This window comes from Aureobasidium subglaciale, assembly GCF_000721755.1.
Source record: "Aureobasidium subglaciale EXF-2481 unplaced genomic scaffold scaffold_0, whole genome shotgun sequence".
In the NCBI taxonomy this organism is placed as follows: domain Eukaryota; kingdom Fungi; phylum Ascomycota; class Dothideomycetes; order Dothideales; family Saccotheciaceae; genus Aureobasidium; species Aureobasidium subglaciale.
In genome coordinates, this window is record NW_013566995.1 from 759,131 (window position 1) to 779,503 (window position 20,373).

At 51.9% G+C, this 20,373-nt stretch overlaps 4 protein-coding genes across 4 annotated transcripts; 1 reads left to right on the top strand and 3 right to left on the bottom strand.

Annotated features, from left to right (window-relative positions):
* Positions 1–203: 203 nt before the first annotated feature.
* AUEXF2481DRAFT_24692 (uncharacterized protein) lies at positions 204–10,479 on the bottom strand (the record flags this gene model as incomplete). The annotated part of the gene is made up of 6 exons (XM_013493392.1): positions 204–6,954; positions 7,062–7,294; positions 7,440–7,610; positions 7,696–7,755; positions 7,806–7,973; positions 8,029–10,479. The coding sequence occupies 6 exons, from the start codon at positions 10,477–10,479 to the stop codon at positions 204–206; spliced, it is 9,834 nt and encodes a 3,277-aa protein (XP_013348846.1).
* A 1,219-nt stretch (positions 10,480–11,698) lies between these two features.
* AUEXF2481DRAFT_45469 (uncharacterized protein) lies at positions 11,699–13,340 on the top strand (the record flags this gene model as incomplete). Its single annotated transcript, XM_013493393.1, has 6 exons — positions 11,699–11,710; positions 11,776–11,799; positions 11,865–11,932; positions 11,994–12,048; positions 12,106–12,561; positions 12,612–13,340. 6 exons carry the CDS (start codon positions 11,699–11,701, stop codon positions 13,338–13,340), a joined length of 1,344 nt encoding a protein of 447 aa, XP_013348847.1.
* Positions 13,341–15,014: 1,674 nt separating this feature from the next.
* On the bottom strand, positions 15,015–16,026 carry AUEXF2481DRAFT_60939 (uncharacterized protein; the record flags this gene model as incomplete). Its single annotated transcript, XM_013493394.1, has 3 exons — positions 15,015–15,204; positions 15,258–15,789; positions 15,843–16,026. The coding sequence occupies 3 exons, from the start codon at positions 16,024–16,026 to the stop codon at positions 15,015–15,017; spliced, it is 906 nt and encodes a 301-aa protein (XP_013348848.1).
* Positions 16,027–16,590: 564 nt separating this feature from the next.
* Positions 16,591–20,180, bottom strand: AUEXF2481DRAFT_84446 (uncharacterized protein). The gene is made up of 3 exons (XM_013493395.1): positions 19,513–20,180; positions 18,829–19,456; positions 16,591–18,774 (listed from the first exon to the last, which is right to left on the bottom strand). Exons 1-3 carry the CDS (start codon positions 19,960–19,962, stop codon positions 16,895–16,897), a joined length of 2,958 nt encoding a protein of 985 aa, XP_013348849.1. The 5' UTR covers positions 19,963–20,180; the 3' UTR covers positions 16,591–16,894.
* Positions 20,181–20,373: the final 193 nt, after the last annotated feature.

The window sequence follows — 20,373 nt, forward strand, 5'->3', positions numbered from 1 at the left end:
ACGCTATCGTCTGCGGTGACGGGTATATCGCGCCCAGACATGATGCAAAAGGAGAGTGCAAAAGAAAAGTGTAAACAAAGACAACTATGCTACGTCAATTTCAAGACAATTAAACAACAGACGACAAAAGAAATTTGTGCTCTTTTGATATGATTTTCCTCCTCTTCCTCATGCGATATGCAAATATCCTTTCGAGTCACCACTTACATTGCCTCGAGCTCACTAGCAAGGCTCCTGCCAACCAGTTCTTCGGGTGTCTGATCATGAGAATCTTGGACCTCGTCATCCATGTTGACAACTTCTTGCTCTTCCTCGTCATCAGCACCAATGCTGGTATCGATATCACCGAGCTGTGCATCTTCATCATAGCTTTGACGTCTGAAAACCATTGGGCTTTCTCCGCCTTGCTCATTGTGCGTTGTGTCAAAATAGGTCATCTGGGCCTCGCTGTCATCTTGCTGGGGAGCATGAGAGAAGCTGAGACTTGAACGCTGTGATCCACTTGGCTCATCGACAGGACCAGGAGTGCGGCGGAAGTTTGTAGAAGGAGGCGTCATAAGACCAGATAGGACGGACGGCGAAGGCAGGGGCGATGGTTTGGAAGGCGTCTGAGTACGGCCATTAGCCATACGAGCTGCAGCAGCGGACGATCTAGCAGTTGCTCTCGTGGCAGGAGCTTTGGGAGCTGCGGCGGGGCGAGAAGTCTCTCTGCTCTTGCGCCAATTGCCGAATGCTGCGGCAAGCGAGACTGCCTTGGGTGACGCGAAATTGGTCAAGTTGGCCAATGCTTGTCCAGTCAGAGACGGCCCGGCATTGATGAGTCGCTCCTTCTCTTGTTGCTCCATCTGGAGGTTGGCACGGATGCGGATTGCGAAATCCCTGACAGCATCACGGTCATAGTCTGACTTCGACAAGGTGTCAACCAACTGGTTAAGGTCCTCGTTGCGGACAGATAGAAGTTCGCGCAGCCAAGAGATCTCGACATCCTTCTCTTTGAGCTTGGAGGGTGCTGTGGTATCGACATTTGCAATCTCGCTCTGTAAGCGTTCGACACGAGTCTCACGTTCCTGAAGTTGCTCTTGCAACACCAGAATGGATTCGCGAAGGGCTTGAGGCGAGATCTTTTCCGGCTCCTCACGCGACGTGGATTTGGACATAGAAGTCGCTGCTGGGGCAGACTTGGCAGCCTGGGCAGCCGCTTGTGCTGCAGATCTAGCAACATTGAGGCGTTCTTCCAAATGAGCGACCTTGTCACGTAAGTGCAAGACTTGGTCATTCGACAGCTCAAGTCTGTCATTGAAGTGTACAGCCGATCGTTGCTTGTCCTCATACGCATTTGCAACACTTCTTTCATACTGCGACTTGAGATATCTGATCTCCTCTGCATGCTTCTCACGCAAATCGTTCAGAGCAGCACTGCTGGTCTCATTGACTTTGCGAAGAGCATCACGTCTGAGATCAGCTTCTTGCTCAAGCGAGCGCTCATGTCTCTCGCGAGCATCGTCCGACACCATCTTGATGTTGTCAATCTCATTCTTAGTAAGCATGATTTCATGCTCCAGACTAGCACGTGTGATATTGGCCTGACTTTCGGCTGCTTCGATGCTGGACTGCATGATCATCTGAGTGCGCTGAACCTCTGCCCTTCCAGACTCTCTAGCCTCATGCAGATCACGCTCTAGACGAGCGTTCAGGGTCTGTTCTGAAGTAAGATTATCCCTGAGACTTCTTAAAGTCTCTTCATGGAGGCAGGTAGATCTTTGGAGTTGTTCAAGCTGGATCTTGGTGGTGACAGCCTCGTGCACTTGGGTGCGCAAGCTCTGTATTTCCTCTTCAATGCTACGTCTGATGCTGACTTCGCCCTCGAGACGGGCTTGCTGGACAACATATCTCTTTTGCAACTCCTCGTTGCGGTTTTGCCAGATCGCCTTTTCGTTGGCCAATTGTTCGGCGGCTGAGATCATGCCATGGTGAATCTTGTCGAGTTTACTGCGCATGTTCTCGCGAATGCTGAGACCGTCCGCAATCTGATTTTTCAAATCAGACATGCTCTCATGAATATTAGCATTTTCACGAGCAGCAACTTCAGCTTCATGCTTCCACTTCTTGGCGTAAAGGCGAGACTCTTCAAGCTCGGCGACCAAACTCGTAACACTAGCCTTCAATGCTGTATTCTCTGCAGCAGCATCATCGGCGGTCTGCTGGACTTGCTTCACGAAAGCATGAGACTGTTCCAATTGGAGCATCAATTCTGCTGCGCTAGCCTTGATTGCAGTGGCTTCGATAGCTGCGTCATCGGCTGCTTGGCGTGCTTGTTTGCCAAAGGCTTGAGACTCTTCAAGCTGTGACAAGAGCTCGGCTGAGCTACTCTTGAGAGCTACGTTCTCAATAACGGCATTCTCGATCTGCTGATGAGCCAGTCTAATGGTCTCACGAGTTTCTTCGACTTGGGCGTTGAGGTCGAGAACACTGGCCTTGAGGGCTTCGTTCTGGCCGGTGACCTCGTCAACCTCGTTTCTCCACTTCATGCTGGAGAGGCGGTATTCTTCAATAGTAGATTCGAGTGCCGAGTTCTCTGCCTCAAAGTCTGATAACTGCTTGCGATCATGAGCATGAGTAACTTCGGCAGAATCCACCCGGATCTCAAGCTCCTCGCGTTGGTTTTCCAAAGAATGGATACGTTGCTCTTTGTCACCCACAGTCTTGCGGAGGAGGGATAGTTCCTCTTCAGCAAGACGAAGTAGTCGCCGAGTATCAGCCTCACGCTCTTCAATGTTACGACGCTGGTTCGCTTCCTCCAGTGCATCGGCAAGTGTCTTGTTTAATCTGTTGTTGAGTTCGGACACTTCACGTTTGTGTCTGTGGACGACTTCTGTATCCACCACAAGTGCACTCGGTGTCGTCAAAGTCTGACCCATGCGGTGCAACGACTCGTCAACGACATGTTTGACGTCATCGATGTCAAGATTAGCGGAAGCAATGCGAGCGATAGTGGTGTTCATGTCCATGAGGGCATTGTGGATCTCTGTGGCGGACGAGAAATGGGAGCCGTTCGCCTTCTGCGATGCCAAAGCCTCAAGTACGGCGGCCTTGATCTGGCTAACCTTCCTCTCTTGCGCACGCGACATTGTGCGGAACGGCTGTCTTTCGTCGACCGTTTCATCCTCATCGTCCGCATCACTATCGTCTACAGACATGGCGCGGGTTGTCACTGGCGCTGACTCGCGAGTCATGATAGTACTCACTGCACGATGAATCATCTGCAAGCTCTTTTCCAAGGGAGCCAAACGGTGATCGATGACACCACCAACGATTTGATCGACTCTATCATCGAAGAAATTGCTGCGGCTGCGCAGCTTACTTGCCTCGTCGACGGAGAGGTCATCAGACCATTCGCTCAGAGGTATCTCCTCACCACGGTTGAGGCGACTGATGCGAGCAGGACGTACTCTCACTTGCTCTCTCGAGAGTGATGGCAATGGAGATATTGAGCGATCCTTGTCATCCTGTCTAGGGCTGTGATGAATGACACTTGCATGAGGGCTTGCGACTTCGGAAGCGAACTCCTGTTGGAACTGGTCATAACCATCGTCGTCATTGAGCTGCTGCATCACAGCATCGATCTCGTCAAAGGTCGGCTCCGGGAATCGAGATCCCTCATTGATGTTATCGATAGGATAAGGCATATGCTTTTGTGGCTCTGGCGAAGGCGCGTAATCAAGATCTTCGACAGAGGCTTGTGTTTTCTCAGACGTACGTGAGAAAACGCGAGATGGGCTAAAGTCGGGCTTAGTTTTGTTCGGATCGGGACTGCGAAGAAGAGTTTCGAGTGGTTGATTGCTTGACATCGATCCTTGCGCCTTGAATTCGAAGGGTTTTGCGAGTGCTGATAATGAGCTCGAGTTCTTTTTGTGCCCTTGCCCACCATTGACGGTAGGTATCTCGGGTAGCGTCTCGGACGCTCGCGTCGAGGCAATGTCAGCCAACAATCTTGCAGTGTGCTTCTTATCACTTGTCGGCGTGGTTTTCTCAAGCTGAGCGGTCTTCTCGATTGCGCCAGACTGCGGTCCGTCCTGAGCATTGGACGACTCGTCTTTCTCGCCGCTCGTCGGGCCTTGAGTCACACGTTGATCACGAGATGCAGGACGCTCTGCAAACAGAGGCACATCGTTCCCGTCTTCCTGCCCAACTCTGGCTCTCTTTTGTCTGTCTTCGCTTTGCGCTGCACGACCATCTTCGTCCTCGGCCTCCGGCTCCTCCTTCACAGGTGAAGACTTCGGTTGTGTGATAGCCACAGCCTTAGACCTTCTCGCAGGTTTAGTGGCATCCAACATGTTTACATCGCCAAAGATGCTCGGAGCAGCGATCTGACTCTGAATCTCATGAACGACAGGTTGTTGGACCTGCGCAACAGGATTGAAGGGAAATGCTGAGGCAAAGTTGAAGTCAGATGAAGGCATCACACCGAAGGCTGCAGGTTGGAATGCGGCGGCCGCCATGTCCAGGTTACCACCAGAAGGAACTCTGATATTGTTTTGAACGGGAGGACCAAAATTCGACACCCCTGGAAGGCTAGGCAAGGTCGGTTGAAACGCAGAACCTGGCTGGAACTTGAATTCAGGCGCAGCCACACTGAGCCTAGACACATGTCCCTTGACCTTGTTTGTGGTCTTGTTTTGGGGAGCGCCTGTCAGCCCAATAGTCACAAGATCCTCCTTTTGAGGCTTTGCTGGGACATTTTCAAGGCTAGGCGAGTCATTGCGGCTAGCAAATCCGTTCGTGCTCTGAACAAGAGAGCTTCGCTTACCAGGAGGCACGTAAGTACCATTGCTAGAAGTATGACTGGCGAAACTGTTGTTCACCTCATCTTCTTCATCCTGCAGTTGACGTTCGAAAGACTTTTCTAAGTGGTAATCAGAGCCTTGTATTTCTCTCTCAAGAGCATCGCTAATGTTGCGATTGTGTCGCGGACTAGGATGGGCAAGCTCAACCTCCTTACGAGTCTGACGTCTTGGTGTAGCACCAGCAAAGTAGTCTTGCATCGGCTCTTCTTCATCTTCAGGAACCTCGGCAAGCGATGGGATTGTACGCATCGCAGCACCAGGGGTAAGCGTCGGAGTAATACTTCTCTGAGCCTGTGACTGAGGAGAGAAGCTTGAGTACACCGATTGATGTCTGAGATGAGCCTGTCCAGACCAATCACCAGACTGTGGATGAGGACTGCGAGCATATGGAGACGGCATACCGTATGGTGAGACAGGAGATTTTGCCGGTGGTCCTTCACTCTTCAGCCTTTCGAGTGCTGGCGAACCTCCTCTATGAAGCCCGTTCATGCTGAAGTTCGTCGAAGGCGAGAAAGCAGGCAGGCCATTAGGCTGGTTCTGCTGACCAGGAAATCCGAATGGCATTCCTGGCATACCGAACACCGAGTGTCTATGAGCATGACCTCTGGGATCGCCAGGCATAGAGAGAGGTGAAGCGACAGACGCCGAATAAGAGTGACCAGGGGTAGGGAAGTGTGCCAAAGAAGGCGTAGAGCGGTGCGATGCCCCGGCCATGGTCGAATGCATCAGGTTTGGAGAAACGGATTGGTAATGGCCAGAGGATTGACGAGACATGGGTGGAGGTTGAGCGGGGGCGAGATCGTCTCCCAAGCTCACACCCAGAGCGCGTAACTTTTGCTCCATCAGCTCGTCAACATAAGACTTCCAAGTCTGGGGGTTGGGCACGAAGACTTTGTAGTCCTTCTGTTGACGTTTGATGACATGCTCAGAATCATCGGGATATTGACCACTGCTCTGAGACGCAATCGAATCATGGTAGGCCCATGGTTGAAGATCGAATCCATTCACGTTGTAGCCCTCCTCTTCAAAACGCTTCAGACGCGTTTCTGTTTCAGTCTTGCTGAGTGGCTTATCGCCTCCATAAGCTTCAGGGGCCATGGAAGGCAATGCTATCCAGCAAGCCTTTCCTCTCCAAGCGAGTTTGGTCCTCGGTCGTGGCGGCGGTGTCGGTCGTTGCATGTCTGAATTGGGTGAAGGAAGTGGTGGTAATTGGTTGTTCTTGTTGGGACTGTTTCCCGTAGATCTAATATCCCCTGGTGGTGCAGGTGGTGGAGGGAGAGGTTTCTCCTTCTGAGGGGACAAAGCCCACTTTGAGGTGAATATTGACATGTCGGATCCGTCCAATTGACGCGTAAATTGCAAAAAGTCTTCCTGCTTCAAGGTTAAATTGCTCTCTCTAGATTTGTGACCTCTTTTGAAAGAGTCATGCGATACTGGTCTTTGTTGTCTGTCGAATAGAGGACTGGCCGACGTATTCTTGCGACGGTGCCGTCCAGAGAACCAGGTAAAAGGTATGGGTGTTTTGAAATCTTCTTCGTCTTCAGATCCTGAATTACTGTCGCCAGATTCGTCACTCAACCAATTTCCTCTTTCCGAGCGCCACTTTCCAGTGGTGTATTGCTGTACCCAATCCTCAGTCAGACGACGAGTAATGGTATGGCGAGACGGTCTTTGTGCTACGCTCTGTGTTGTGTCCTCTTGCTGGGCCAATCGTTCTGTTGTGATCGGACTCGCTATGTGATGCTGGATCGGAATGCGTGAAGGTAACAAATGGTCGAGACCGAAAGAAGGACCACTGAAGTCCCGTTCCTGAACAGCGACCCGAGATGGGACGAGGTGTTCGAGGTTAAAGGATGGACTCTCGCTCTCAGTATGTCGCGGCGAAGCGATTGGGGTACCTTGCGCACTAGGTCCACTAGGGTCTTGGGTAGGTCGAGTACAGGGCGAGCCCCAGCTAGCGGTATAGTAGACGGAGGGAGCCTCGGTGGTGGATTGAATCTCTTCAAGTACTGCGCGCGCAGAACCGGACGACGGTGTCTCAAAGATAAGCTTGGGAGCAAGAGCTAGAGGCTCGTCGGTCCCTAGTGCATGATGATGAGACCTGACTGGACTGTTGATGGGTGTGATAGCAAAGGTGCGTGCAGAAGACACTCGAGAAGTCGCCGTATCTAGACAGTCAGCATGTGAGGTCAAGACACCCCTCTTCGCCGGACACACCTTCTATGGTACCAGACAGCAATGAGCGATGAATACTCGCTCAATGCAGTCTTGCTACTAAGATGCTGAATGAAAGAAGTTGCCGACTCTGGGGGGCTTCTTGCTAAAGCCTTTGGCGGGTAAGGAAATTGCTCCGTATTACCCCTAGAATGGTGAAACTTGGGAAAACGACCGTTTAGTTGACAGGACAAAATCGAGCAGATATTGGTAGCTTCTAACAACTGCATACACCGCTACACTGTCAGTCAAATGCGTATTATAACAAAATCAACATGCCTGTAAGGAGTGTCGATCAACACGGGCCATTCAAGGAGTAAATTAAGGTTCCACTTCCAACGTGGCCGTGACCGTTGCTGCCTCCTCCTCCGAGAACCTTACTCTACTCTCGTATGCCTCCATCACGGGCCACTGATCGGTATGATATTGAAAAGAACAAAAAGTATTTCGAGTCTGAGGAAACAGTCCTCTGTAGATAATTGATGAGTTGACCTTATTCAACGACCCACCCAACGCTCCTTCCGCTTTCGAGAAAAAAATCCAATGTAAACGCTATCAAAAAAATCAAAGAATATGCAACTCGTTCAGGGCTTCATATCTAGGCCTTGAGTCTCCTCTCTTCACATCTCACACATACAGGATCTTGGTTGTTTCCTCTCAAGAAGTACCTGCCATCATCGAAGCCATCGCCACATTCCTAGCAATTCATTAGTGAAGCTCATCTGCGAGTGCTTACGTTTGACTTACTGTACAGCAGAAACAGTCAGCATGCCAGTCGGCACCCAACGCTTTGATAACGACGTCTGTGACGGGGCGCCTGCACTTGCGACATTTCGCGCTGTATCTGTTGGTATGACAGCCTACACACCACGCATATCCTTCCTTCTCGACAAACGGCGTAGTCGAATCAAAAGGCTATACAAGAGTCAGTCATGCTTCCAGGCTTGAAATCGGTTCTAGGCAGACTTACATCACCACATTGTGCACAGAAGAAATGACCAACGTGCCATTCTGCTCCACACGCAACAACTACCTCGCCTTCAATAGGTGTCTTGCAGCTCTTGCAACGCGGACTGAAGAATTCATGAAAGTCCAGTCCACAGAAGAATCGCAGTGACTCGTCACCATCCTGTTCTTCAAGTCTTCTTATATCTTCCTCGGTGACACCTGCAGGTATTTGCATTTCGAGACCTCGTTGCCGTTGGCGGATCCGAGCTAGGCGCTCGCCACGCTTCTTCTCCGGCTCCGGGTAGAATGCTACACATTCAAGATTGATACCACATTCATGACACTTGAAGCATGAAGGATGGAAACGCTCGCCCGCGGCACTCAGAATGCGCCCTGCTATGGGCAATGCACAATGGGCACACAGGGCTGTGTTCCGTCGCACGGAAGGTGTCATGTGAGGCTTGGATACTGTGGGAAATGGCGATGTCTTCGAGGGCACGGGAAGAGGACGAGCTGGTGCAGGCGTGGGAGTAGGGAGAGGGCGTTTAGAGAATGGCGAGGATGTCTTTGGTGGCGAAGACTGCGGGCGGTGTTGGAGAGGTGGTGGTCGGTCGTCCTTCGCACTGGATGGAGCATCAATGACGAATACAGGAGGCTTGATAGTACTCGAAGAGAGAGAAAGCCCAGGGATGTCCGGCTCCTCGGAGAGCGTTTTGGATGGACTCGCGATGGGATCGTCCGGGAGAACGATCATTGGAATATCAACACTTATCCTGGCAATCATGGGTGTGCTACCAGAAATACCGGTCGATCTTGCTTGTGGTTCATCAGGAAGGATAATTTTAGGAAGGGGAGGCGGGCCTTGCTGAGAATGAGGTAGCGAATAGCGCCTCTGTTTTCCACTCAAGGCTGCACTGGATGGAGCATTCTTTCCCACAGCCAGACACTCCGGAAGCGCTATCGACTTCTCCTCGACCAGCTGGATTTCCTTGGGCTTCCAGCCTGATTGGAAACTCACAATCGGCCTACCAGGGCTATCACTGACTGCTGTTGGTTGAGGTAAATTTGGACTTCTGTCTTTGCGCTTCATCGCTGTTGCAGAGCGGATGTCATCGCCGCGTACTTCTTTGCCGTCTTTGACTTTGGGACTGTCCTCGACAGCTCTTTCCGGGATGTCTTGGGGTGGGAGATTTGGTGAGGCGGGCGCCGATTCGTTGACAGTGTAGAAAGCATTTCGAGATTGCGAAGGTGGATTTCTTTGAATCTCGATCTTCTCATGTTTCTTCGCTGTGTATCCAGAAACAGAGACTTTCTCGGATATTTTCTCATGCTCTTTCTCATCATTCTTCTTGACTGAGTATCCGGAAGGAGATTCCTTCTTTTCGAATTTCTCTTGTGCCAATCTCACTCTAGCAAATGGGTTCCTACGAACGTGGCGAGGAACCTCTTCCGGCTTCGTCTCTACTTGTGTCGTTATAGCTGGCGCTTCCACGTCCCTGACTTCTTCCAATGGTTCGTCTGGCTCTTCGTAGATCTTGTCGGTCGGGTTCATGAATCCTGCCTTGACTTCTGAACTAGGTCGTCTTTTAGATCCGCTACTTACACGTCGTTTTGAGACTGCGACGTCATTGGCCACAGCGTTTGCGAGACCCTCATAGCTCTTGCCTTTCGATCGCGTGCTTCTTGATGCAGATAATGGTGTGGTGATCGTTGTAGGCTCCACAAAGGGATCTTCGGGAAGTTTCCTATTACCACGTTCATCCAGAGATGTGACCGGCGCATCACTTCCTGCCGAACGACTCGCAAATAGAGGTTGTACTTCGTTCTTATCCTTGCTCGTGCTTCGGAGATGGGCACGGTAGTCTTTACGGGCGGCTTTGGGGTCCACATCAGGATTTGTGTATGCAGAGGCGCGTTCCTTCTCCGGGTCGTGACCGGTGCGATGCTTCCAGACTAGCTCAGCGGCTTCGTCCTGTGCTGCTGCGTGTATGCGTTTTTCTTCTTCCAGGTTCAACTCTTCTAAGGCCTCATGTATTGGTTGCGAGGCTAAAGGTGACACCTTGCTGACATTGGAAAGACCGGGTTGCGCTACCAGAGGACGTCCGGTGTACTCGTCGCGGCTGATAGAATCAAGGCTCTTCTGGCGATTGTGTGTCGGAACTGATTTGTTAGTGGTGGCTAAGGTGGAGTCGTCGCTCGATGTTGGTCTTTGCGGCTGACGCTTGCTTGCGATTCTTGAAGGTGGAGGTGGTCTTGATCCGTTGAGTCTTGCGACACGGTTATTTCGGAGATCTTGTAGGTAAGTGGCTGAATTATCGTCGTGTAAGTTGTTGATCTTCTCATAGTCGGGAATAGAAGAAAGTCGTTGACATTGTCTAAGTGGTGAGGGTTTTCTTGGAGAGTGTGGTGTCTTGGGAGGAGAAAAATGAATGTGCTGACCCAGTTGTTGATTTGTATGGTTGTCAAGAGCCATGACGAGGCCAGAAGACAGGGATATGGAATTCGTCTTGGGTCAGCTTGTAGGACGGAAGACTGATGGCGGGCGCAGGTTGATTAAAAGAGATATATCAGAAGACAGAAAGAAGCGTTATCAAAACAGAGAAATCAATAGTGTAACGAGAGAAACGAGAGTATAACGACGTGGAGGTGAGGTATTCTCGAGCGAAGTACGAATGATAGGCATGACGGTTTATTTGCACTCCAACATAGCAACCAAAAAGCTTGGACCAATGTGGCTCAAGCACTACGATCCACGACCCTGCGTGCGGTCGGACAATCTTCAATGATGAAATTGAGTTGCCTGGAACTGACGATTCGTGAGCAGATGGTGCTTGGAAGACTCAGGCAGCCTGTGGAAAATATGTCATCTTCAGATGACATATGGAAGACGATGGTTGTGGCGTGCAGAGGTCTGCACCGCCGTTGTCCTGGAGAGAAGATGGTCGGATGAACCGTCCTCCCCGACAATCGATATGAGCTGGAGCTGGCCAGCCCTCGCACCGATCTTTCTGGTGAGGCAGACGAGATTGGGGCCAAATGTAGGTATATGAGCATGCGGTCAGTGTGTGAGTAGCGATCATTGTACTTTACATTGCCAATACGAAGGAGCAAGATAGGGGCTGCTGATCAAGTATTTGTTGTGCGCACGAATGAACAAATTCTAAACCACATCGAGAGCGATACTACAACAGAATTCTCGTGACATAATCAGAGTAGGCAAGCAGGACGTCAAGGCATGCACGTCAGATAAGTACGGTTGGCTCGACACGGCCAGTGTAATAAGCACACACGTGAAGAGGACAGTGAGTAAATCCATTGCGGAAAGAAGCTCAGGATAGTTTCAGTGGTGGAAGCGACGGAACGGTGAATGTAATCATCCATGACATACATAATGATGGCCGCATTTACGGCCTTTGAGAAGGGTCAAAGGTGCTCTAGTACAGACGAGCATAGCACGATTTGTGTGTGGCGGTAAAACAGAGGCAGGGTCGCGGTAGCTGTAAGGCTGAAGGGTTCTGCCGTTTTGTTGATGTTTGGTTTGGGCGCCAAGAAGTCGAGCCGGAGCGTGCTTTCCTCCTGCCTACCGCCTGCCTCCCCTTGATCCCTCCCTACGCCCATTGCCAACCGACAATCCCCTCGACCACCGTCACCGACCTTCCAGACCTCTTCATCGCCCATCCATCACAGTCAAGATGCGTGAGATTGTGTGTTCATCCCACTGTCACTTGCGCATACCAAGAGCGTTTATGCTAACGCGTTTCTCCCTTAGGTTCACCTCCAGACCGGCCAATGCGTATGCCTACCCTGAACTGAGCTCTGTTTGACTGCGAGAACAAGGCGTCTGATGTTTCTGAACAGGGTAACCAAGTCGGTGCCGCCTTCTGGCAGACCATCTCCGGCGAGCACGGCCTTGACGGTGCTGGTGTGTACGTTGACCCTCTCTGCGCATGCCCAAAGCAGTGTGACAGCTAGCTGACCGCCCAACAGCTACAACGGTACCTCCGATCTCCAGCTTGAGCGCATGAACGTCTACTTCAACGAGGTCAGTCCGATATCTTCGTCCTATCCTCGACCACCCCAATACTAATGCGCACCTTAGGCCTCCGGTAACAAGTATGTCCCCCGTGCCGTCCTCGTCGATCTGGAGCCTGGTACCATGGACGCCGTCCGTGCTGGTCCCTTCGGTCAGCTCTTCCGTCCCGACAACTTCGTCTTCGGCCAGTCCGGTGCTGGCAACAACTGGGCCAAGGGTCATTACACTGAGGGTGCCGAGCTCGTCGACCAGGTCTTGGATGTCGTCCGTCGCGAGGCCGAGAGCTGTGACTGCCTCCAGGGTTTCCAGATCACCCACTCCCTTGGTGGTGGTACTGGTGCCGGTATGGGAACGCTCCTGATCTCAAAGATCCGTGAGGAATTCCCCGACCGCATGATGGCCACCTTCTCCGTCATGCCCTCGCCCAAGGTCTCCGACACCGTCGTCGAACCTTACAACGCCACTCTCTCCGTTCACCAGCTGGTTGAGAACTCCGACGAGACCTTCTGTATCGACAACCAGGTTTGTCTTGACCCTGTCCCTCTCACCGCTCCATCCACTAACCTCACCAGGCTCTCTACGATATCTGCATGAGCACCCTCAAGCTCAACAACCCCTCCTACGGCGACCTGAACTACCTCGTCTCCGCCGTCATGTCCGGTGTCACCGTCTCGCTCCGTTTCCCCGGTCAGCTCAACTCCGACTTGCGCAAGCTTGCCGTCAACATGGTTCCCTTCCCTCGTCTCCACTTCTTCATGGTCGGTTTCGCTCCCCTGACCAGCCGTAACGCCCACTCTTTCCGCGCCGTCTCGGTCCCCGAGCTCACCCAGCAAATCTTCGACCCCAAGAACATGATGGCCGCCACCGACTTCCGCAACGGCCGCTACCTCACCTGCTCTGCCATTTTCCGTGGTAAGGTCTCCATGAAGGAGGTCGAGGACCAGATGCGCAACGTCCAGAACAAGAACTCCGCCTACTTTGTTGAGTGGATTCCCAACAACGTTCAGACCGCCCTCTGCTCCATCCCTCCCCGTGGCCTCAAGATGTCGTCTACCTTCGTCGGTAACTCGACCTCCATCCAGGAGCTGTTCAAGCGTATCGGTGACCAGTTCTCTGCCATGTTCCGTCGCAAGGCTTTCCTGCATTGGTACACTGGTGAGGGTATGGACGAGATGGAGTTCACTGAGGCTGAGTCCAACATGAACGATCTGGTCAGCGAGTACCAGCAGTACCAGGAGGCCTCGGTCTCTGAGGGTGAGGAGGAGTACGATGAGGAGGCTCCCATGGAGGCCGAGGAGTAAGATGTTGGCCAACCACGACCAACTTCTAATTTCGTATTCACGTTGTCCGAGAGGGGAAGCGATTGGATCCTCTTTTTCTACTCTTGTTCTTTTTTTCACGATAACCAAGTCAAATGTCCGAGCATTGGGCGCCCTAGCGAGTTTAAAAATGAAAGCCCTTGTCTTTTTGTAATTACCAAAAGCTGCTCTTTCCACCTGTTTGATCTGTTCTCATTTGCTGAAGTGACGCCCGGGCATGTTTAAGGACAACGATCGACGGCTGGAATGTAGCTAGGTGAGAGAACAGAAGCCATCTGATGCTTTCAATGCAAGCAGTGATATCCACCAATCAAGGACATTGAGACCAACATGCTATATTCAACAGTACGTGAACAGCATGCCGAGTTCAACACCACGCGGCATTTTGACCACCATACTCCTCCGCATGACCTCTTGTGAGACCTGGATTAGACTGGCAATCAACATCGGATACGAAATATACACTCAGAGCCATCCATCCAACAAGCTACAAGATCAACTTTTGACATTAGACCTATCAGATTTAAATCTCCTCGATCTCGACAAACCAGACATGAATGACATTGTAAGCTTATCATGTCGTAAAAACCTCGTCAAAGTGACTTTTCTGATCTCAACTAGCACACTGGGAGGTGGTAATACGAGTGAGCGGAAGGGGACACGCCATTGAAGATAAGACACCATTAGTCCAACGAAAGAACATGGAAATAAGCAGAGAGAAAGAATGATACAATGCTGACTGACTAAAGAGCTTGTGCAGAACAGATAGAATCTGATCTATGATATGCGAATGACATGAGTGAGACGAAAATGAACGAAGATGCTACACCAGGGTCATATATAGAAGAGATGCATAACTCCAACTACTACTGAATCGCTACGTCACAATGCCTCGCAGCAAAACACAGACCATGGATCAAAATGTGCAAGTAACAATAATGCTTTTGAGGGTATGCTAAAGAGAAAAGAAGGGGGGTATGTGTGAGAAGATCAGACGATGGAGTCAATTTGCAACAAGAGCAGAAAGTAGAGAAAGCAGAGAAACATATGAAAAACAGCAGAACTCGCAATGCTATGCAGAAAGAATGAAGGAGCAAAAATAAGCACTCATGTTTTCTTTTGCCCACGAACGTTTGTACGCCCGCTTTCCCAGTCTCTCCTCTCTCTCTCCTTTCCGAGTTTTTCGTTTATGCAGCAAAAACAGGAAGGAGACAAAGAATAAAAATGCCCGAATATGAAAACTCCTTGTTGTTTTTCCTGCATGCCGTCCATTTCGTTCACCGGACCCCCTCCCATCCTTTCGCAAAAGTCAAGAAAAAACTACTACTACTACAACAACAGATTGGTATTGAAAGAAAAAAGTGAGAAAGAGATCCTTAAAAAAGAAACCGGGCGGAGAGAAAGAGCCAGTGGAGACATCCTCTTGAGAAGCCCGCATTGAGCATAGGTACATGTGTGTCGTGTTTGATGGCGTCTGTTGTTTCCTCTAGAAGTCGAGACTTGTCGATTCCGTATAACGACGACAATAGGAAAGCGCGAGAATAGTGCATGTCTTCGTGGTTGTATCCGTTGGTCTGGGTATAATGGCAGCGAAAAAAGCAACAAGGACTGTTGTCAAATATTGGACAAGAAAGTAGGTATGGTAAGAATGGTCGATCAAGGGAGAAGTGCGGGCTGGTTCTGCTGCGAGGGGTCAACAACCTGATCTGAGAGGGCGAGCAGGAGTTGTGCCAGGCAACGCTTGGTGGCAGCATCGTCGCGCAGCACAGAAGAGAAGGTCGCATCGCGGAGAGGTTCGGGCAAGCATTGGCGAAGAGCCTCGCGGGCGCGGGCATTGTCGCTAAGACTAGCATGTCTGTTAGAAGTGAAGATGATAGAGGGGTTCCAAGGGCGATTTACCGAAGGAAGCATCTTACGACGTGCTTGAGCAAGCGCACCGTCTGCTGTTCGACGAGTTGGTTGACCATGTTGCTAAGGACGGTACCAACTGCGTAGAATCGCTCATAGGTCTGACAGATGTACTGCAGACCAAGATCGTCGAGCAGAATCTTCTGGACAATGAAGATGGCGACCGTCTTGCTGAGTTCGCTGCCTGTCTCCATGATACGAAGACAGAGGGGAATGATCTCAGTTGTTAGGAGGAAGTTGATGACCTCTGAGCTGTCATTCTTGACCAGGGCGCCAATCACACCAAGAGAAGTGAGGCGGAGGTATTCGAACGGCCTCGACTTGGAGGTCGTGTTGAGGAAGGGGTACAGGAAGAGCGGGATGTGAGCGCCGAGGAAGAGGCCACGGGTCTCACCATGCGAAGCCACACACTGGAGCAGAGCCAATGCGTTGCAGACACGGTTGGAGGCAGCTGCCGTGAGTTGAGAAGGGTTGAGCAGAGGGTAGACTGAGATGATCTCCTGTAGAAGCGAAGTCATGACGCCTGTTGCCGCGTTAGTAGTCCGAACACCCACGAGCCAACACAGGGGTACTCACCGAACGAGTGCCACAGAATTAGGGCCAGCTCGGGAACCTGTTCCCTCTTCTTACTCAGCTCAAGCAGAGCGCCTTCACGCGTCTGGGGGTTCATCATCTGGGCAATCCATTCGAGTACACGACGGTTTTCGTCGCTGACGGCGCCATCGCTCGACTGAAGCTGGTGCTCGTGCGTGGGCTGCATGCTCGCGGCTGAGGCTACGTTGTTGACAGCGATTCGGTTGTAGTGCTGTTGTTGCGCAGCTGCGGCAGCGGCGGCGGCTGCGGCAGCTTGTGCCTGAGCCTGAGCCTGAGCCTGCGCTTGTGCTTGAGCCTGAGCTTGTGCCTGGGCCTGCGCTTGAGCATGCTGCTGCTGCAACCCGTGGTGAGACTGTTGGTGGTGGTGAGATTGTTGCTGCTGCCATTCCTGCGGCGCGTAGTGCTGCTGGTGCTGGTTATGATGTTGATGCTGCTGGTGCTGCTGATGCTGATGCGCGAAGACGTGCTGTGAGGGCAGCATCTTGGCTGCGCGGGCGGTGAATGTAGACAGATTGATTGATTGGAAAGGTAGGTGCTTCGAAGGCGACAAGAGGAAGGAGCACGGGGGGCAAACAAGGAGATCGTCAGAGGGTCGGTTGTTACGGTCTGAGTGAGTGTCAGAGAGAGGAAGGCACCACGGCTTCCTCGACTCCTCGGCCCGCGAAGCTTATCTGATCTGTATCATGTGGTACGTGCGCGTACATGCATGCATGCCGCCGGTGTGCCTTTGCTTCACTGCATCTTCATCTTCTGTGCGTTTCCGTCGAGAACAATTGCAAGCAGATACCTGACAACCGAAGTGAACGAACAAGTCGTGATTGCATAGGTACGGTTGAAGCAGAAAGTGGTAGTTATGCTTCACATCTTCTGCCTCTTGGCTCCATATTCATGCTGCTCGAGCCATGAGACTCCTATAATTAAGTCCTTAAATCTGCTTCGTCTTTAATCCAAACACCTGCCTGCTTGCTAGAACGCCTAATATGCCGTCTTTTACTCGTACCTTCCATTACATCCTCCGCCGATCTCAATCCTTTCTACAGTTTCAGCTCGTTCAGAATGGTCTGCGCCATGTTCTTGTACTGCCAAGTACCACCATCCACCTTCTTGAACTGAATACCGTGCAAGCTCAACAGAGGAACCTTGACCACGAATATCTCAAACTTGAGAACCATGCCTTGTCCAAGATCGCTCTGCACGTGTGTCGATGTTTCACCAGCAGCTCGATTGTGCTGTTGTCCGCGGACCCTTCTCTCCTCGCCATCATCGTCTGAACTGTCGCTCGCAGTGTAGCTATTGTCACGTCTGAACCGCGGTGGTGTAGGTGTTGTGGGCTCGGCCGTACTTCCGCTGATCAAACCGCCAAAGCTAATCTTGCGTCTGTGGCTTCCAGGCCCGATTGCTGGCTCCTCTCTCGGTTTCTCCATGTCAATGCTAGGAGCATGTCTACAACTGAACCCGCCCTTGATCTCGCGATATTCGACACCGAGCTGTTTCAGAACTCTGATGATATCGGTACGAATCACGGCCAGAGGCTTCGAGCTGGTTGTTGATACACTGAATAAACCCTTCAGGTAAACAGGCTTGATGCCGTTCGGGCTCTCACTGGTGCTGTTAGCCGATCGAGCTGCCTCTACTTCTCGAAGGTCCTGGTCGGTCTCTTCTGGCACGTCCTCTGTACGATTATCCACTCTTCGAGCCCGACGTGCCTGGAAGCTTTCCTTGCGACCGTGGCCCATGGACTTTGTTCGTGAGGTGAGAGGCATTGTTCTGGGAGCCGAAGGTTCAGCATCTGAAGAAGCGTCTCCATACTGTCTATCAGCGCGTCTGGTGGGCTGTGGAGTGACTGCTGTTTGTCGAGCGGTCGACCCTTCTGAGACACCTCGGCGTGAGTTGTTGCGATTATGCTCAGCCGCACTGACACTGGTGGAGCGACCAAGACCGGTACGCTCGGCTGTTGGCGTAAGCAGCTCGGTCGGTTTTTCGACGACAGGTTCCGCCTGCAATCTATTCGCGCTTGTGTCTCGTTGCCTCCTCATGCTGAAGCTCTTTCGCGGAGTCGTATACGCGTCGTTTGTCGCTGCTGGAGCGGGTCTTTCAGGATCCTTGTGCCGTCTAGTACTCAATCTACGGAGTAGACCAACTGCGGCACTCTCCTTCTTGATTGGCGTGTGTTCGGGTGGAGGAAGGACAATTGCAGGAGATGGTACTGGAGGCACGCGGTTGGTCGACCTGGCCTTCTTCGCGTCTTCCTGCAGATCATCCTCGCCGTGCGTTCTAGCTCGTGGACGACTCCTGCCTCCTGTTGGCGCCTCTCCAGCCATCTCGTAGGTGGCGGTGTTTGTGTAAGCAGCTGCCGGTGGCTGGAGGTCTGGCAGCTGCAATGGCTTCTCTCCAGGCGAGCGCGGCATCGAGAGCGCGCCTGGGTTAGATTCCCTCTCTTCGCGCTCTATCTTCTCTTTGGCTAAGAAGTAAATCGAAAGCAGAGGGTTGTAGGCATTCAGAGGATCTGTGCCTAATTGGACGGCTTCCGAGGACGGTCCGGTAAGAGTGTCTCGACTTGTTGTAGACTTTCGTCTTTTGTAGAAGTCAAACATGCCTCCTTGCTTGTTTTGTGAATCCGAGACGCCTGACTGGTGACGGCGTTCCATCGCCACAACTGACTTCTGGTACTCTTCGGATTGTATAATCTTCGTAAGCTGCTGCTCAATGTATTCTGCCGTACCAAAGTCGAAACCGTCCATCTTCTGTAGCACTCGAGGATCCAGCGGTAGCTGTAGTGCCTTGCGAGGCGGCAGATAATTCTCCGGCGGACCACCAAATCCCTTCGTCATCCAGGGATGGACCATGATCTCGGCAAGGGTTGCTCGTTGTGTGGGATCAGTGACAAGCATGCGTGCAATCAAATTCTTGCATTCTAAAATTCAGGTTAGCACATTCGTACAGCTCGTGAGATGTGGTCTAATCGTACCTGCGCTCAGCCAAGGTGGATACTCGACTGCTCCTTTCTTGATCTTGGCATGCAATTGCGGCATGCTCTGGTCGTCGAATGGTACCTTTCCACAGACCAGGACGTACAAGACGATACCAAAACTCCAGACATCGACCTCCGGACCAGTATAAGCCTTTGCCTGCAAAAGCTCAGGGGCGGCGAAGTAAAGCGAGCCACAGAAGGTTTTTAGGAGGCTCTTGGGTGAGAAGGTGTTGCTCAAACCAAAGTCAATGATCTTGATATCTCCCGTCTTGCTGATGAGAATGTTCTCAATCTTGAGATCTCGATGTACGATGCTGTTGCGGTGACAGTAGTCGAGGGCACTTGCGATTTGACGTCCGAACTTACGCGCCTGCTTCTCCTTCAGACGGCCATGCGAAATGATGTAGTCGAGCATCTGGCCACCGTTGACATACTCAAATAGCATGTACCAATGGTAGTTGGTGCGGAGGACATCCCGCATACCGCAAATATAGGGGTGATCGACCAGGGTGACGATAGCGGCTTCACGGGCGGTACGCACTTCCTTTGAATGGTCTGCTCTTTCGCGGTCTTGGGCATTACGGTGCTCGTCGGTCGACTGGCGAGGGACGATCTTGACAGCAACCTGAGGGAGGGTTAGTATGCGTGAATGAAGATGGTTGGTAGGAGCGGAGGACGCACTTGTTCACCAGTCTCCTTATTGCGAGCCAGCTTCACTTTACCCATGCTGCCCGCACCGATGGTCTTTCCCAGATCCCAGTGACCAGTGGTTGCATCGATTGTTGTTCTTCGGCGAAGGTTTGTTCCTGCGGCTGGGGCAGCATGGGTGCCATTTGAAGCAGAAGAGGCCAAGTCTTGGGAATGATATCTCGACTGACTGGGCGGAGCGGTGTTTCTCGTCGAGTCTGAGCGTGTGGGCGCATCGGCGCGTTGGCGGGTCGCAGAAGATTGGTGTGCTACGTTTGATCGCTCATAGTCGTTCCTAGCAACGTTCGCGAGCTGACCAGCAGCAGCAGAGGCCGAGGCCGAGGCCGAGCGCGCGTGGGCATTCATCGTGTGCGTCTGAGACTGCGAAGGCTGTCGCGAGGGGGTCGTTTGAGGGCGATCTGTTATGATGGCAGCGGTCGACATGTTGAGAGGCAATAGCGAGTGTCGAGACGACTCGCGTTGTTGCGTTAGAGGTTCGTGTAGATCGGGATGAGCATCGGTCGCTCAGCTTGCTTTGTTGAGCCTGATGGTGGAGCTTGCGCTTTCCTGTCCTGTTCTGATAACAACGAGAGAAATGGCAGTCGCGCGGGAGTCGGCGACGAGCAGGCTCGGACTACGGAAAGGGGACTCAGTGACTGGGCATACCATCCAAGGTGTTTGCGGAGAACGTTGTGACACTGCCTAGCGCGTTCCAGCCACTTTTACTACAGACGGGTGGCTACGGACTATCGTGACTGGCTGAGCCTGACAAGGCCCGCTGAACTTGTAGATGTGACTTTCTTGACCTGAATCTGGCATTACCGTCACTGCTGTCGCATTCTGCTTATCTCAGGA